The 18,826-nt window shown below is 38.8% G+C and overlaps 1 protein-coding gene across 1 annotated transcript in view; it reads right to left on the bottom strand.

The window, feature by feature from the left end:
- Window positions 1–281: 281 nt before the first annotated feature.
- The window catches only part of smyd3 (SET and MYND domain containing 3), a 139,561-nt gene continuing 121,016 nt past the window's right edge, over window positions 282–18,826 (bottom strand). The window contains exons 9-12 of the mRNA XM_041788482.1: window positions 17,518–17,605; window positions 14,571–14,745; window positions 641–749; window positions 282–559 (exon numbers count right to left, since the gene is read on the bottom strand). Coding sequence (XP_041644416.1) covers window positions 443–559; window positions 641–749; window positions 14,571–14,745; window positions 17,518–17,605 — 489 coding nt within the window. The 3' untranslated portion in view covers window positions 282–442. The remainder of the gene's footprint in view (window positions 560–640; window positions 750–14,570; window positions 14,746–17,517; window positions 17,606–18,826) is intronic.

Raw genomic sequence — 18,826 nt, 5'->3', positions numbered from 1 at the left:
GGCCCTCATCTCCTGTAATGTTTTAAAGCTCTTCAATAGTGGCATTTTTGTGAAGTTTTTTGTGCTATCTGTGAGGGATGCTACTGAAAAAAGGTGACTGCCTTACAAAGCAGGACTACTTAGATGAACTGGAGACTTCCGTTAATCAGCTTTAAAAAACAAACAAGTTATTATGTATTTTCTTTTTTAACCAAAGAAAGAAACAATAGAGGGATTAGAATTTTATCAAGGCAGCTCTTGATAAACTCAGGGATAAAATGAAATAAACACACTGTGGTTGAACCAACTTTAATTGCTATAATTAAAAAAGCAAATACAGTAATTAAATTGTATCATTTACTACTTTAGTTTGTACAAAATTAAAAAAAAAATTAATCAAGGGATAAGCAGATCCACTTTTAACAGAGATCTTTGGATAGACAGTGTTCTGTTTGTGTGTTAGTTATTGACTTCTGGATGATTGCTGGGCCATCTCAGCGCGACATTCCTCCATCTTCATCAGTAGCTCTGTAATCATGGGGTGATCTTCACCATGGGTGATCTTTAAGATTTGATAGGCCTGAAAGAGAGGAAAAAAAGAAAATACTACTGTGTTTGGTGAAACAGGGTTTGTTTTTTTATCAGTAGTTCATTGTCTCACCTGTTTGAATGTGTCCAATGCACCCTGAAGATTTTCCAGGTAATGCTGCAGCTTTCCAACTCTTACCAGCTGCACTCCATGCACCGGATGAGGATCAGGGAAGTACTGTCTAAGTAGGAGAAAGCAGCACAGACATGAATGTTAGGTGACATGTTAGAAAAATGTACATCTGTTTGTAGAGTAACAATTCTTTTTTTTTTTCTGGCTTGCTATCATGACAAAAATGTATTGAAAAGTGTTAAAAATGACATCTTTAAGCTCATACAAGTGCTGAAAATACTCCAACTTACATAAAAATGAGTGTAAAACAAATTATTCAAAACAATTCACCACACAGCAAAAACTTAAATCATGAAGGTGTAAATGTCAAATTTCAGGTCAAAAATACTACAAACAGTAAATGTAAGCTACTCTAATGCTGTAAATCAGCCATTTGGACAACAAAACTCGGGCCTAGCAAACATTGCAGAGGACTGTTTTTGTAGTTTAAACTTTCAGTGGGCCATCTTCCCAGTAAAACTTATCTTCCCAGTAGCCCTCCTCCTATGCTCTGATAGAGACCTGAGGAGTCTCTGTAGGGGTCCCACTGTGACTTGTTTTTACATGGTAGGTGAGAGTAGCTAGAAATATATAGAAATTAGACAAACACCCATCATTTTAGTTTTATGGTGCATATTGTTTCTTTTTAAACTCTTGAGTTATGCTGCTGTGAACAACACTTATAATCTAGCCTCATTTAAAGGCTCTTAATGGGCTAAGCAAAGCATCGCAGCATCTTTCTTCCAGCTCTGTTTAGAGGATCCACTCATCTCACTGCTGCAAACTCAGACACAGCTCTTCTCCCCTCCATATTAGTCCTCATTAATCTGTACTACGACTGAAGTCCTCAATCTCCTCTCTTGTACCTTGGTATAGGATTTCCCTCAGAAGCCTCACAGCGTGATGCCATGATAATTGGGACACACTCCTTTGGTCTCATTTGTTAGACATGGGAACCTCCACAGGCATTGTCCTTGAACTCCACAGGAGATGAAAATGACTAAAAGAGGTTTTGGAATGAATGAAGCGAGATTGGTGGTTAGGATTTTTATTCTGTGCACCTTACACCTGTGTGATAAACTTTACTATTTTAAAATGTCCGAGAAGCCTGGAGCTCTGGTGTGGGACTAGCAGCTCCTGTGGACGAAGCGGAGTTAACTGATCTTGTTTGGTACATGTCTACATGTCCCAGTTTTGCTTAGGTCACTGCCCCAATTGGGCCAAGCCAGTCAAAAAGGCATGCTCCACCACCAATGAATTGTAAGCTACAAAAACACCTGCAACCACGGCACACTTTTACAAGTAATACCAGACAGTGCAGCACTGCAGGTATAGAAACTTTCACAGACCAGTGACTTGATTCTAGCAGCAATAACAGACATGCTTTATTTACAGTGCATAATATTCTGACAATACTAGCAGTCTAGAAAAGTATGGACAATGTGTGAGTCCTAGCTTTGGTTGCTTTGCACATGAGTATACACAGTCAGTGTGCATACAATGCATGTCATAGTCAACAAGGCTCACTGTGACAGCAAAGCTCCGATAGAAAAAAAATCAGGTGTGAAAACAGATGTAATCAATCAGCATCATTTGACGAGAAAGAAGCAGAAGCCATGAAGTGGTTTAGTTGTCCTGGAAGTCAGTAGTAACGGCTGCTGCTGGTGTAGCGTCTGGCTCAGATGTAGCTATAGTATAGGGGCAGTTTTATCAGAACTGCACCACATCTTTTACACTGAAAGCTTTTCATAATAGAAAGGATGTTTTCACTTTTCTCCTGACCTGCTTTGGCATGAGTTTGCTATTGTTTCAGGCGGGGTTTATTTGTACTGAAAGCTGGTATATACAGTGACTGCTGCCAATGTAGCGATTAGCTCAGATGTTGCAGCAGCATAGCAGTTTTATCAGAACTGGGCCACATTTCTCTATCAAAACAAGAGCAAAGCACTGAAAGCTTTCTTGGCGTAGATGTTTTTGCACTTATCTCTATTGGCTTCAGCATGAGTTTTATCCATCAACAAGCTCCACTATTCATGAACTACATCAGCATCTGCCTGCCTGCCAGTGGCTACTAGACCAATGATTTAACTGATATGTCTAAAAAGCTTACTCCAAGTGTCTAGGCAGGTATGAATGTAAGAGAAAATGTCTCAAAAACAAGTCAAATTTATGATATAAATATTTTTTTACATGTATTTTTATAGTAATGCAAGCTTGCATTATTCATGCCTCTATTTTTGTTATCTGAATATACATGCATGAACATGTGGGTGTGTCTGCATGGTTGTGTGCGCTGCTCATCTGTGTGTTTCCACTTCCCTGTATTATTCGAGCCCTTTTATTTGACTCATTTCCATTTCTAGTATCACTGTTTTGAGAAAAACAGAAAAGCACAGCCTACGCAGCAGGTATCCCCCTGATAACAGGAAAAATCTAACTTTCAGAGAGACACAGGCACACATATCCTTCTATACTCATACCAGCTGCAGCTACTGTACTTCTTGCACATATGCAAACACATGCACTTTTTATCGGTGTAGTTTTTATTTTATGAATACATTATTTTTTACAAGCACTCAGCCAGCCTGGAGTGAAACAACAAAAGAAGAGGAAGTGTTGCTCAGCATGGATATCAAGGTTTAGTTCATTGATGGTATCCATGTTACCATAAAGGGGGCTCACAGTGGAAATTATCTTGGTTTACAACTAGTTAAAAATGTGTAATCTAAAGCGTAAATGATGCAGAAGCTGAAATATCCATTTATTTGCACACACGCATATAAATCGATTCACATTAATGCTTTATGTTACACAGTCATGCTTAATGACCTTTGTGTACACTCAGCACACCCCACACATCACATGTATTAATATACAAGTTCTTATTAAACAGTTCACACACCAGCACAAAGATGTGGGACATCCCTCCTCCAATAAAGATAACTAAACACCGGGGACTTTTAGGAAGCAGCTTTGCTGTTCACTAACAATGAAGTTCTCAAAACACTCATTTACCTGACAAGCTATTTATCCTCTTTTCTTCTCCATCCCTCTCCTCTAATCTCTTCTCCTTTTTCTTATTTTACCTCCTCTCTGTGCTGCTCTGACTTGTTTGTGTTTGAGCTCTCTGCCCTGCTAGCTGCAAGGATTAAAGTCAGAGATTTCAGCTGGTTCCTTCTCTCCTCTGCAGCTCTGCACTGATTCTTCTCCTGCACTCTGTTCCTGCTGCTCTCTACAAGTCTTCCCTCAGTTTCTTCGTTTTCACACATTGTCATATTGTTAAAATATGGTATATATGATCTTTTTAATTTATCTGCAGCAAAATGTTTATTAAATGCTAGCTGACACAGCACACAGACATATCCCTCACTGTTTCAGTTTCTTTACAGGCACTGTCTACAGGTTCCTTCTCTCAAAAACCCAAGAACAGAGCAGTACATTACTAAATATATTAAAATATACAGTGCCTGTAAAAAGTATTCACCTCCTTGGATGTTTTACCCTTTTACTGATTTTATAAATTGATCAGGGTAGATATTATTTGGCTTTTTTGACAAAAACAAAAAAGCTTTAATGTAAAAGTGAAATCAGATTTCTACAAAGTCATGTCAATTAAAAAAAACATGTAATGTAAAATGAGTGACTGCATAAATATTCTCCCTCTTCAAGTCAGTATTAAGTAGATGCACCTTTGGCTGAGTCTGTGTGGATAGGTCTCAATCAGGCTTGCACATCTACAGTTGTACTCCATTCTCCTTTGCAGAACTGCTCAAGCTCCGTCAGGTTGTATGGGGATCAGGTCTGAACAGCCCTTTCAAGTCGAACAACAAATCCTCTGTTGGATTGAGGTCTGGGCTTTGACTCGGCCACTCCAGAACATTCACCTTGTTGTCTTAAAACCATTTCTGTGTAGTTTTCGCTGTATGCTGTGGGTCATTGTAATGCTGAAAAAGAAATCTCCCAAAACGTAGTTCCCTTGCAGACTGAATAAGATTGTCCTCAGGATTTTCCTCCTTAATTTGCCCTATTCATTTTTTCCCTTGACCTTTACAAGCCTTCCATGGCCGGCTGCTGAGAAGCCTCCCCACAGCATGATGCTGCCCCCACTGCTTCACAATGGGGATGGTATGTTTGTGGTGATGTGCAGTGATTTGTGCCTCCCACATGCTTTTTGGTAGTGCCTTATATCAAATGTCTTCAACAACTACAGGAAACTTCCCTTTATTTTGCAGCAGTCATTTTACCCTCTAACTTTGCTTAAATTTGGGGGGTGATTTGTCGTTTGTCATAGAGGGTGGTGGTGGGTTCTGATGCCAGACAGAACCACTGTGCCAGAGAACCCTAGTGTAACATCTAGCCCCTTATTCAGCCTCATCAAAAACACACCAACCTAAAAATTATGAAAAACTTTCTGAAATGGATCAATACTCAAACATAGTTCTCAGTCTTATCACTTTTACAGCACCTTTCATCCATCATATATAGTGTGTTAAAAGACCACGTTCCAATCAGCTTTACTCTGACTTTAAGTTTTTTCAACCAATGATTTAACATTTACCAAATCTGTATTTTGCAGCAGATTAAATTATAGTTCATTAACTCATACTGACCTCAGACAGCTCCTCTTTGTTAATTTTCCAGCTGTTTTCTCTTCACAATGCTAATAGCCCATTTGTTCATACCTTCAAGCATAACTGAACTCGCTAGCCTTCCAATTACAGAGGCTGTTTTCAAATCTGTGCTTAAAATTAAATCATTAAACAAGAGGTTCAAAGACTAAACCAACAGCATTAGTCTTCCATGAATAACAAGTTAAAATGTTGATTTAATTATGAAGCTGGTGATTCAGGCTGCCACGACACACAGACACACTCATCAACACCAAACTCCAATTATACTTCCTCTTTACATATAGAAGCACAGGGCAATTAATATAATTTCATTAGCTTGCTGTCTCCTGAATCTTCCCCTCGTGTTTGTCCCTGAGAGAGTAAATTGAAGAGAAATATCTGGGCGTGCCATATGCAGCTAGTTAGAAAGCCATAGCTCACAGCTATGAGGAAGAGCGGGCACACAGGATGAGGAAATTAATAGATGTGGAAAAGTGTAACATTTCCAGGCAAATGCACTGGAACTAATGAGGTTCTTGTTTGTCAGAAAAGATCCTCAGACTGCTGTTGGTGAGTGGAGACAGATTATCTGACTAAGAAGGCAAACTAAAACAGAAAAAACATGGAGGGAAGATTAGCTGTGAGTATTCTTCTTAATTGTACTTTGTGTTCTGCTCTATGCAACAATGATTTTCAGCTCGATATAAACTATTTACCAAATTAGAAGTGCCATGCATTTGTAGTCAGACAAGGGCTAGTTAATAAGCTGTAAATCACAGTAAACCTCTCCTCAGAGCAAAACACATGAAAGCCTGCTTGGCTTTTTTTTTTTAGAGTTTGTTGAAAACACTTGTGTCTAGCCACTCTGCCATAAACCCAGATCAGTGGAGGGCTGCAGTGATGGTTGTCCTTCTGGAACTTTGTCCCATCTCCACACAGGATCTCTGGAGCTCAGTTAGAGTGCCCATTAGGTTCTTGGTCACCTCAAATAAAAAAGGCCCTTCTCTGCCAATTACTCAGTTTTGCCAGGTGACCAGCTCTTGGAAGAGTCCTTGTTGTGCCAGATTTCTTCCTTTTGAGAATTATGGAGGCTACTGTGTTCATGGGAACCTTCAGTGCAACAGAAATTTTTCTTAAGCCTTCCCCAGATCTGTGCCTGTCAACAATCCTGTCTCTGAGCTCTGTAGGCAGTTCTTTTGACCTCATGGTTTTTGCTCTGATATTCCTTGTCATCTGTGGGGCCTTCTATATAGAGAGATGCGTGGCTTTCTAATTTATGTCCAATCAATTTAATTTGCAACAGGTGGACTCCAATCAAGGCGGAGAACCATCTCAGCAAAGATGAGAGAGATGACAGGAACCTGAGCTAAATTTCCAGTGTTCTGCAAAGGGTCTGAATAATAGGGCTGCATTGGGAGCGGGATCCCCTGGGACCCAATGCAAATCTCACTGGAGCGGCCGGTTTTGACATTGCTGTAAGCGGAAGAGTGTGGACAAAACAATTGCTACAGTTCCCAGAACGTCAATTTTTATAAGGCAAAGCAATTGTTTACTATGATGGATTAAATAAATGACATTGAAAAGAGGATTTATACTGTTTTTTTTACAACACAAACACAGCAATGCCAGTCTGTTAATTAATTTTTCATAAGAGGAAGTGAAAGAGCCGGAAAATAACTGGACTTTGTTGAAACACGCCTACAAGAAAACCTATTTGGCACACCCAGATGAGATGATACACCTGCTCAACCATCCATAATAAAGCACTTCTCCCAGACCATATTAAACAAAATAACAGGAGATGCATTACATGATGCGGTTAGAAATAATGGTTTAATTGCTGTTATTTGTAGTCACTGGAGTGGCATAAACATGTTCAAATATGGATCTGTCTCCAAGCAGCCAATGGTGAAATGCTTTGTCAAAGCTGCATGATACCGTGTGCACACTTAAACTTTGTAAAGAGGTCTCAGAAGGCACAGCTTTAATGCTTCCGTTATTGTGTTGATGGCATATCACCACAAATATGCACTTGTGTATGGAGACGCTGAGACATTATCAAGTTATTTGGGGAGAAACACCCCTTTCCATGCAAATTGGCCTCATCACATTAAGCATCTAATGATGAGGTTGGTAACAGCATATAGAATAATGCAGTGTAATGTTCGGTATAAATCAAAGATAAATGATGATAAATTTTATGTAAATAAGGTCAGTACATATCATTTTGATATTGCTTTTACTAAGCTATAACCAAGAGTTAAATCAGTCTGTGGCTCCCCGCTGCTGTTTTATCCATGTGTGGCACCTTCACACATGAAGAGGATGTGAGTGTTGTGGTTGTTTTCTTTATTCATGGAGGAAACTTTGTCAAGCTGGTGCTAAAGTGAACACATTAATATCACCATTCCTTTAATGAAACCCATAGTCTGTTGTTCTGAATATTTCACATGGATTGTCATAATCTGTGCGGGATGTGGTCGGGATTGGACACACCTGTTCCAGGTGCATGGGGGATGTGGAAAGCATGCACTGTGGGAGGATCAAGAAATAAGTCTCATGCAGGGCTCTAGTATATATACCTTTGTCAATGTGAGTTCAGTTTTTTTTAAATCTTTGATAGATTTGCAAAAAACTCTAAAAGTCTATTTTCACTTTGTCATTATGGGGTACTGAGTTTAGATTAATGGGAATAAAAATGTTTTTTTTTTTAACTGTAGTATAAGGCTGAATGCTTTCCAAATGTGCTGTATGTCTTAAATAAAAAGTAGATGATGAAATCTTTATGGCTAATACCACTGAGCATCAGTTAACTTGGTCGGACATTACTCCAGAACACAACAGAGAATTCAAAGCCCCTCCCGTTCATGAACTGATTCACAAGTTTGCTACCTTCTGTTTTTTTTTTTGTTGTTGTTGTTTTTAGGAGTGGGGTCAACATTTGACAAATATGCTAATCTGCCCAAATGTCAATTGTGCATTTGACTTCTTAGGCAGCGCAATTCATTTGTTGGTAGGACTGAGTCATGGGTTGGCCTGAAGCAGAGAGGAAGTCAAATGCTTAATCTACATTTGGGCAGATGAGCATATTTGTTTGTCTAGCCTCTTGCAGAAAAGTCCATATTGCAGTGTTTACCCATGCAGATGGAAAGGCAGGCTGTGACATAGGGATGTAAAGACAGCCCATCGCTGGTGTATTCTTTGGCTGGCTTGAAAATATTTCAGTGTTTACACAAAATGACCCGGGGGGTAAAATTCAACAATGATCAAATCAGACTATAGGTGTTTAAGCACCCTCAGACTGTCCGAGAGCCAAAAAACAAATAAATGTGGTTGATTCTGGAGCTGTATAAACACTGCTTAAACATTTCTATACCCAGCTGCAGGTTTTCAAACCTTGTATGTGATGCAGCTCTTTATTCTAAGAGCAGTTTTTTTTTTTAGATAAATACAGGTGAAAATTTTCTTCTGTAGATTCTTTTCCTACAGTCATCTCCCCCTAGTTCACTGAATGAAAGTACTTTGCTGTAATGATGCTTGTTTTAGGAGATTTTGTTTTTCATTTTCCTCCACAAAAAGATCTATAAAGACTGATGACATGGGAGCACTTCAGTGCTCTGCAGAGGCCCATGATGCAGCACAAATCTGATCTCTTCTAGCAGATTTCTCTCTATGAAAGTGAATTCTTCAGTAAAAGGATGCATCTAGAGAGAGAAGTCCTTGCTCATTATTTAGAGGGAATGAATGAAACGGTTGCTGCAAATGTTAAAGTTTCATTTGTTAGTCTCTGCATTGCACCTCTAAAGGGGTAGTCACATCTTTGGTGAAAAAACTGCACAAGGACACAAATGCATCAGAATACATCAAAATATTCTTTTATGTAAATACTTCTGGATGTTTCATGTGCATGCAGTCACAGACTGCACTTGTTGTGGGGATGTTTTCAAGAATATGTGAACGTGCATTCATTCACATATTCATGAATGTGTGGGAGCGGGAAAATATTTGCAGCATGGAGACGTTCAATAAAGCTGCCATACAGAGCCTGCAGTCGATGTGCATTATGCGCACACAGACCCAGGGAAACGCTGCCATACATCCCAAACAGAGAAATGGAAAAGAGACTAGTGCAGAGAGAAGAAAGGAATACAGAATGAGGAAAAGGACAGGAGAAAGAGATAGAGAACTCCTGCAGCTATCTTTCTTCTCCTCCACCATCTGAAGAGCCCAGAGGAAGATAGGAGATGAATATGGAAGATCCTCCTCCCACTCGCTCCTTTACTCCTCTTTTATTGTTGTCTCTCCTTTGCGCATTCTCACTCTTTTTTCAACTTTATACCTCCTTCTGATTCTGTCACTATCATTTCACTTTCTGCCATTTATTCTTCCCTCCTTTCCTCTATCAGATTGCTGATCACTCCTCTCTCATTTTTCTCTCCATCCTCTTCGAACCCCTCTCTCTGTTCTTTCCCACCTTCATCCCTCACATGGCCTTTCCTCTGCTTCCTTGAGACACAACTATTCTTTTCAGCTGACACCGATCTCTGCATCCACGTCCCCTCATCACCATTCCTCTCTCTTTCTGCTGCTCTGTGTCTGCTTATTTATTGATAGGCTGCACTACTGGCTCTCCTGTGGATATGATGCTCTGCCTGTGTATGTGTGAAAGAGAGAGAGCACGGCTTTGTCTCTAGAGCTCTGCCCTTCACACAGGATCGATTAGTCTTACACACTTATACACACACCCGAGTGGATGGGGTTTAGTTTGAGATACACGCTCTGTAGAAGAAGGAGGTAAAGATGTTTAAGTGCCTGAGGTCCTTGTCCAGATTTTAATTTGAAATGATGATGTAATTTATTTTATGCTGACATGTACATTAAACTAAAACTGTAGCTTTTAATAAGCTCCCCTAATCATCGTTAAAGAGATAATGCACAGTGAGCAGTTTATTTTAGCAGAATGAAAATCTTTACCTTGATACAAAACATTTAGACTGACTGACTACTAAGTTATAGTGGTCAGTCAGATGAAGTCTGCTGTTAAAGGTGCATCCATAGCAACAATTAACTGTAGCTTTCTTAAAATGAGTCAAACTTGTTTTTTCTTAGATGAAGCTGAACATTTTCAATGATGGTGAGGTAGTCATGGTGAACAAATGTGCTCAAAGCAGCATATCATTTGAGTTTTTATTGCTGCAGTCTGTTGGCATTTTCTTCTCCATTTGTCTTCTTCTAAAATCCAGAAGTGTGTAGCAACCATGCTCTGTTATGTTCTCTTTAAGTGCATTTCTCTCTTATGGGTAGGACAGTCTGGCTGCAGCCCATTCATCACTGATGGCCACTGTCACAGACCGTTCATTGAGATGCCATACATCTTAGAATGAAAATACACACTAAAACTTTCAAAATAAAATTGAATTAAACTTCTGTTTATGACTAGGGTAAGGGTTAGGATACTAAAATATAAAAGTCGAAAACCTGATCGACAAAACCTGATAAAAACATTTAAAATAGCCAAATAAACAGTCTGCTCACAGGAAAAAAAACATACCTACGTAGCTAACATAGCTACAGCTAAGCCCACAAAGCAGCCATGTAAGCTAAGTATCAACATTATCTCTGCAGCTAAGTTAGCTTTTGGGACATTTGCTAAAACTAACCTAGCTATAGCAAAAAGGAACTATGTAACAAGCATAGCTTCACAGCTAAGGCTAAGCTCACAAACCAGCTTTGTAAGCTACGTAGCTACATTATCTTAGTAGCCACATTAGCTTTAGCTACATTGCTAAGCCAATGTAGCTAAAGCTACTTGGCTAGCTTATGCAGTGACATTACTTTCGTAGCTAGCACACTTATGCTAGCTTTAGCTGAAGCTAAGAGCCACTATACCTGAAAGTGCCTCCAAAAAAGGTTTACGCATACTTTAATCCTGGATTAGACCTTTTTCTCTGTTTATGACATTTTTCTTAGTCTGTAATATTTGCAGTGTGGATATTTCAATAATCTAACTGCCTGAAGTTTAGTAATAAAGCTGAAATTAAAAATAAATACTAAAAAACTGAAAATATATTTTACTGTCAAATTATGGCACTTCCACTCTTAAATTGTGCATACAGTGTCTAGATAAACGGTCTGTGAGAATGGCTGTCAGAGATGAGTGGTCTGCAGCCACACCCGTCTCGTTATGGGCTGCACTTTTGACATCTTCCTGACATATTTTGTCTCCTTTTCTTTCTATTTTCCCTATGATAAACTAAGGTCACATTAACCAGATTATCTTGTTCCTTACTAAAGCTTTACTCTTGTATTGAGGGTTAGCATACTATTGCAATGCAAAATCTGCCAATCAGAACCAAGGATTTCCCACAGGCATGTGAAGCAACAAATTCTGTTGAAGTGCATTGTCTCCTTTATTATTCAACAATGTTATTACCTCTTTTACTGGCTTCATTTCCTTTGTTTTTTAATTGAATACCTCATCATGATTTAAAATTCAGTCCTCACATGTATATCATTTATTTTTCATTTTGTACATGCTTGATGTAAACCTCATCAAATAGCTGGGGACTATGGATGGAAATTACCTTATGGCTACATTCTGGCACATTTACATGTTCATCAATTAATAAATACAAATAAAATAAATAAAGCTTTGATTACTTGTTCCATATACTTTGTGCAACATCATACATAAGTCATATGCAAATTGATTTGGCTCCTAACTGTGTAGGAAATAAATATTTAACTTTCAAAAAAAAAAAAAAAAAAAAAGTAGGATTTGGTTATTTACCCAGAGCCCCACAGTTACATCTCCTCAGAGTAAAACAGTTTTACCAAATTTAAGCAAATGTTCATTTAGAGTTTTCTAACTTGATAACGTGTGCTCGATTAATGCTGCAATTTTGGAAGGACACAAAAAAAAATTCTGACACTGAAAATGTGGAAAAAAGACATGTTTGTAACAATTGCATGTGAAAAGATGTCTGAAAACTTAGACAGAAAAGTGACTCATGGCAGTTTTAGCTTTCATATTTTGGATGGAAGAACGGATCTTGTCAAGATGTTAATGGATTGTATAAGTCTGCTCACAGGAAAAAAGCATACCTACGTAGCTAACATAGCTACAGCTAAGCTCACAAAGCAGCTATGTAAGCTAAGTATCAACATTATCTATGCAGCTAAGTTAGCTTTTGCTACATTTGCTAAAGCTTACGTTGCTAAAGCTAAAGATGTTGATGGATTGTATAAGCACATTTATCTAATTGTACAGGCCGTGCAGTAATGATGCTTCTATATTAGTGTATCTAATTTATTGTAGAATTATGAATGTCTGTTGTGTTTCCTGCCTGTTTTGTTTGTATTTATAGATTTGTTTTATATTTGTTCTCATTTTTGTCTACTATCATGAAAGCAATTTAAGAAAAGACCATGGTTTGCACAATTTTATTCTCTAGGCAGAAAGGGGGTTCAGTGAGTTGAGTTTTCTCAAAGGTACACTGAATGTGTTCAGTAGTAATAAAAAGATATTTCATTAGTTTCTATTTATATTTGTGTATGATTTGATTGTTAAACTCCCTTTCTTCTCACCTGAGCAGATGGTAGATTCTTGTAACATTAAGCTGCAAAGGTTGAATTCCATTCAATGAAGACTGTGGCTATTGAAACTCTGTTTAAATGTGCAATATTTCTTCAATCTGATTGGGCGCTTGGACATGGGCACTACAGTGATCCACTTACTGTATGATGTGTGTCTGCATGCATACATCATCAGAATAAAGGCATTTAAACATGTACAGAGCTTGACCATTGATCTGCTCTGTCAGAAACAGCTAAATAAGTTCCTACCTATAAAAATGTGCTTGAAAATGGGAAGAATTTAATTTCTGTTCAATATCAATTATCAATGAAGCAGACAGCAGCAGCCAACGATACACTCTGGTATAAAAACGATGAGTCAAATACACCTTTGTCAATTTTTAGTGCCCAGCTCCCTGAGCTTCCTAACCAACTAAAAATGCCTTCAGTGCAGCACTCATAGTTGAGAATAGTTTTCGAACAGCACAAGAAAGTGTCACATCTCCCCCACTGACCATTAAAAAAAGCAGCTGGACTTTGTCTACCAGCTTTGTCAACAAGCAATGTCTAAGGAGAATCTGATCTGATTTTTGAGGGTAAAGTTTCCAGGTCTACAGCTGCCACTTATACCAGGACAGGTTTCCTGCCATTTAATTCATGATTTCTTGGTGATTTTCCCTGAAAAAGGGTGCTATGATGCACACAGAGCTGTTTAAAATAGATTACCAATACTACTTAGAAAAGCAGAAACCTTTTTTTATATATAACCTACTTTTAACCTTCAAATGTTGGCGTGAAGTGCTCTGAAACCCATACATTTAAAAATGTTAAGAAAGGCAATAAAGTTACTGAGTCTCAGTGGCAGCACAGCATTCCTGCAGTCCACACATTACCAAATTAGTGTTTCCCTAACTCTATGTGCTTACATTTCATTTATTTGACTCAAATCATTTATCAAGTTTCTGTGATTTTATAGTTATAATGCACTGACTATTCTCAACCACTACTGATACAAAAGACAAACTCTGAACTTTCCTCTCAGTCTTCTCCCCATTGTGTCTGCTCTTTACTAACCATAAAACAAATCACATTGAGCTGTATTTCCCCTCCACAGGTATAACAGAAGGAAATCTCCTACTAGCAGGTCAAAGAGTGAATCCAATGAGTTGAGTCTCTCAGCACTCTCTGAGTCTCTGCTTTCAGAGTTCATTCTCAGGTTCAAACTTTGAAACAAGCAGAAGCCAACTTTTCTCTCCTGATCACTATGATACAAGTTTTCACTTTACTTTTTACCCTTGCTGTGCCCCGACTATTTCTTTGCTGGTAATCTGTCTGAAAATCTCCAGCTTTGCTTCAGAGTCCTAAAAAATGATGGATTTCAGTCCAAAATAACAAAACATGCTGTCTGAAATTATTTTGAAGACCACGCAGGCATCAGCAAAGAGAATCAGTCAAATCTCTGTAGTAATAGCTCTGAAGTAAAAATCCACATTGGCAGAAAAGTTGTTAAAGTCTGCTTTGACTCACGGAGCTGCACTCAAGATGCACTCAGGATAAGTTATGTTGTCCTTTCTCTCACACTGCTGTGCAAACAAGACTAAAGAAGGAGAAAGTCCCCCAATCTGAGCACCGAGGTGATTTGTTTTTTTAAATAAGATTTTTCAGTTTGCCTTTGCTGCCTGAGACACACATGCAGACTGACTCACCTGTATACTGGAAGTGTTATCTCTCCATATTGCAGAGCCTTCTCCCAGAGTCCCAGCTGGACGGCAGCATCTAAAGCCATGTCTGTCAGTCGGAGCTTATACAGATTTTCATCCGGTACATCACCTCCAGCTGTTGATAAAAGATGACTACAACTCTCCAGCAGTGCTCCCCAATCTGGAGGGTCGCTAAGGAACAGAAAAACCTTAATGATAAAATAGGTTAATAATAAAAACTGCACATCAATTTCTACCAGTGTAGATGACAATAACATTGTATAAGTGTTGATTTTATTTAAACATTCAAAATCAAAGCATTTAACTTTGAAGATTTATTCCAAATGAAATTTATCAAACTTAGTAAGTAAATAAGTAAACTTAATTTATATAGCATGTTTAAAACAGCTTTCAGCTGACCAAAATGCTTCACATTAAAAGCATAATAAGAAACAACCAAACATTTACAGGAGATCATAGATAAGACAAGACACAATAACATGGCAGAGAGTACACATTCAATTGAGAGGAGAATGTTTCTTTGATTGGAGACGTCTCTAAGCAGTATTGAAAGCCATGGAAAACAGGTGGGTTTTGAGCTGGGCCTTGAATGAATGAATAGTGTTAGCACCTCTAATTTGAGGAGGCAGATTGTTCCACAGATGTGGACCTGCCACTGGAAAAACAAGGTCACCTCTAAGTTTATATTTAACTCTAGGGACAACCAGGAAGGACTGCTCAGAGGATCTGAGGGACCGAGGTGGGTTATATGAGGTCAAAAGGTCTGATAAATAGGAGGGGCTAAACCATGGAGAGATTTAAAAACCAGCAATAAAATTTTTAAATGAATTCTAAAATCAACTGGGAGGCAATGAAGGGAGGTGAGTACATGGGTGATGTGCTGTCGTTTGCGTGGACCTGTTAAAAGGAACCCTGCATGATCAGACAAGTTGATCTTGTTGGATAGATATTTGTATGTCTCAAATGTATATTAAACTAAAAAACTCACTAGATATCCCACATATCTGCATTTTGAGTTCATTTCACCTCATAAACTCACCAGGAGACCGCCATGTTTTCATCCGTGTCACGGAGTATGACGTCACAGTTCCGCAGCGCTCCTCTCTATTGCCTAAGCAGTAACCATTTTTCAGACGTTTTTTCTGCTTGCAGCTGTTGCTGACATGAGTTTGCGGCATGTTGGTTTTGTCTCCCTGCTGTCAAAGCATTGTCATTCCTACAAAGTTTTTCCTCAATAAAAATCCATTGAGTGTATAGTGGAAGCGTGCCGGGAGCTTTTCAAAATATAAGTATCATGTACATAGAACGGAGCTTCTACAAAGAAATGCTAAACCGGACTTATACTTTGAAAGGCACAAACCAGAAGCCCTAACACTGGCTGCCAGTCTGAAACAGCGGTTACTGCATAGGATCACTGTGGAACTGTGACGTCACGGTGCCAGCACGGCCCAAACAGGACCAAAACATGGCAGTTTCCTGCTGAATTTATAAACTCAAATGACTCAAAATGTAGTTATCTTGTGAGTTTTTTAGTTTAATATGTATATGAGAGATACAAATATCTATCCAACAAGATGAACTTGTCTGATCATGCAGGGTTCCTTTTAAAAATCTGGCTGCAGCATATTGCAGTCGAGACAAAGCAGACTGACTGACCCCCAGATAGAGAAAGTTATAGTAGTCAAGCTGTGATATTATAAAAGCATGAATAATTTTTTCAGTGCCTTAGCATAAAAAAATGGTTTAACTTTTGCTAAGGCACGTAGTTGATAAAAGAAGCCTTTCACTACAGAATTTATTTGTTTGTCAAACTTAAAAGCAGAGTCAAAAATCACACCAAGATTTTTTGCAGATTGCTGAAGCTGGGATGATAGTGGGCCAAGGTCTTTCTGTAGGGTGCTGGTGAGTAAATAGGACTATTTCAGTTTTTTTGTTCATTTAGGAGTAGAAAGTTTTGAGCCAGCCAGTGTTTTATTTCTTAGAAGCAGTGGAAAAGTAATTGTAGTGACTGTGGGATTTGGCTTTTTAGTGGGAGGTAGAGCTGTAAGTCATCTGCATAAAAATGAAAGTTTAAGCCATGTTTTTTTTTTTTTATGAGAGCACCAAGTGGCAGCATGTACACTGAAAACAGGAGGAGAGCAAAAACAGACCCCTGAGCAACCTCACAGACAAGGGGGGCTGAAGAGGAGGATAAATCATTAAAACATACTTTAAAACTTCTGTTTTCCAGGTATGATTTAAGAAGATTTAGAGCTTGTCCCTGGATCCCAACCCAATCTTTGAGCCTGGTGATCAGCATATTGTGGTTGACTGTGTCAAACGCCACAGTCACAGTTGCCATCATCTGCTGCTAAAAACAAGCCATTAAGAACTTCTAAAAGAGCAGTTTCTGTGCTGTGGTTCTCTCTAAAACCAGACTGGAACTTCTCAAGTAGTCCATTTTCAGTTAGAAAGTGACTTGTAAACTTTGCTTAATTCACTATGACATCAATTCTGATGATTCTTTATGACCTATGAGAGAAAAAAAGACCATCAGAGATAAGACTGATAATTTCTTTACAAGGCTGATTAACAGTGCTGTTTCTAGGCATAATATTTGAGAGGGCTCTGGCTTCAGACCGTAAATCTCTGACAGCCGCTCTCACAGACTGTTTCTCTAAGATGACGTATATCTCAGAAAAAAAGTGCATTAATCAGTGAGTACCACACCACCTAACTGATACATGTGATTCATGCATTTTTGTGTTTGGATTCTTACATTTGATGTAGCAGTAAAATGGTTTCCAAGGATAAAAGCATGCCAAATATCATCATGAAAAACAAAGTGAAATATTTCTTTTGGTCACAGCAGTGTTTATGAAATGCTGGCAGTGAAGCAGCATTGCTGTATTCAGTCCTCATCCAGGCAATACAGCACATATGTGAAGGATACTGGACTCCATTTTCAGTTTCTCTAGTCTAGGAAGAGCCTCCTTCAGCTGCTGCCAGCTTGATTCTGATCCTGACAGCATGATACCATCCTGAAAAAGAGAAAAGATAAGACCTTAAGATCCATAAAACATCAACACACATGACACACAGATACACATGACACCATTAATGTCAGTTATCATGTATGAACAACACAACTGTTGGGCTGGAGCCAGCTATTAAATTAGTACCCTGATGCAGTTGCTTTTCTTTGCGTTCTTGGTGTCAATGACCCCTGTTACCATCCAAGGGGTCAGTGTGGACATTATAGAGGACTACAAGTACTTGGGAGTGTACTTGGACAATTAACTGGGCCACTCAAAGAGTACCTTGGCTGTCTACAAGAAAGACCTGAGTCGTCTCTGCTTCCAGAGGAGGCTGAGGCCCTTAAACATCTGCAGGACAATGCTGAGAATGTTCTGGGACCTGAACAGTCAAGTTTCACATGCCAGAGGTCTACATTAGACAGCATTCTGGCACTTCAGGTCCTCACCAAGTGTTTCTGGGAATTCAACATAGGATTGCTTGCAGCCTATTTTGACTTCCAGAAGGCATTTGACTTGGTGACTAGAGATGCCCTCATTCTCAGTGTTAGTTTTACTTCTAATGTTAAATTTGATCCAACAAGTTTCTGCATGATCTCGTGTGTTGGCACTCTGCACTGGGGGATTGTTTGTATGGATGGCAGGTGTGCAGTCTTACAGTCTGGCTGTGTCATCTATGCATGTTTGGAGGGTTATACGATTAAAAAATTGCTTGAAAATGTCCTTAAGGCTGTAGCCTCCTACATTTTAAAAACTGTTTAAGATATGAAAACCATCTTTTGTGTGGCCAGCCTAAGAGAGAAGAAAATCACAGAGTGCAAACAGGTTAGCAGCTAAGAGTAATTAGCCTTATATGAGTAAAGTTGAGCCTGCTTTAACATTAGGCAGCAGCTTTCTTTCCTGTTTCAGCATCAGTGTAGATTTTAGTGTCACCCCTTGAAAAATCAGGAGCAGCTCATTAAAATGTGTACTAAATAAAATTGGTCTAAGGGTTGATCCCTGTGGAACTCCATTGTGTGATAAAAGACAGAATAGTTAGTTTAATAAAACATAACTGTTAATACTAGAACATTTAAATTCCTGCCTGCTCTTTGTATATCTCACTCCAGCTGACTGACTTTACACACAGTTTTCCTCTACACACAGCTGTGCAGACAGAGAAGAAAAACACACAAACATCACATCCTTGTTTTGATGTTAACACTCATCTGTGGCTTTGACAACTTG

The sequence above is a fragment of the Cheilinus undulatus genome, linkage group 1 (genome assembly GCF_018320785.1).
Source record: "Cheilinus undulatus linkage group 1, ASM1832078v1, whole genome shotgun sequence".
NCBI lineage: Eukaryota > Metazoa > Chordata > Actinopteri > Labriformes > Labridae > Cheilinus > Cheilinus undulatus.
The sequence above is the reverse complement of the archived record's forward strand: the minus strand, read 5'-3'. Positions and strand labels throughout refer to the sequence as shown.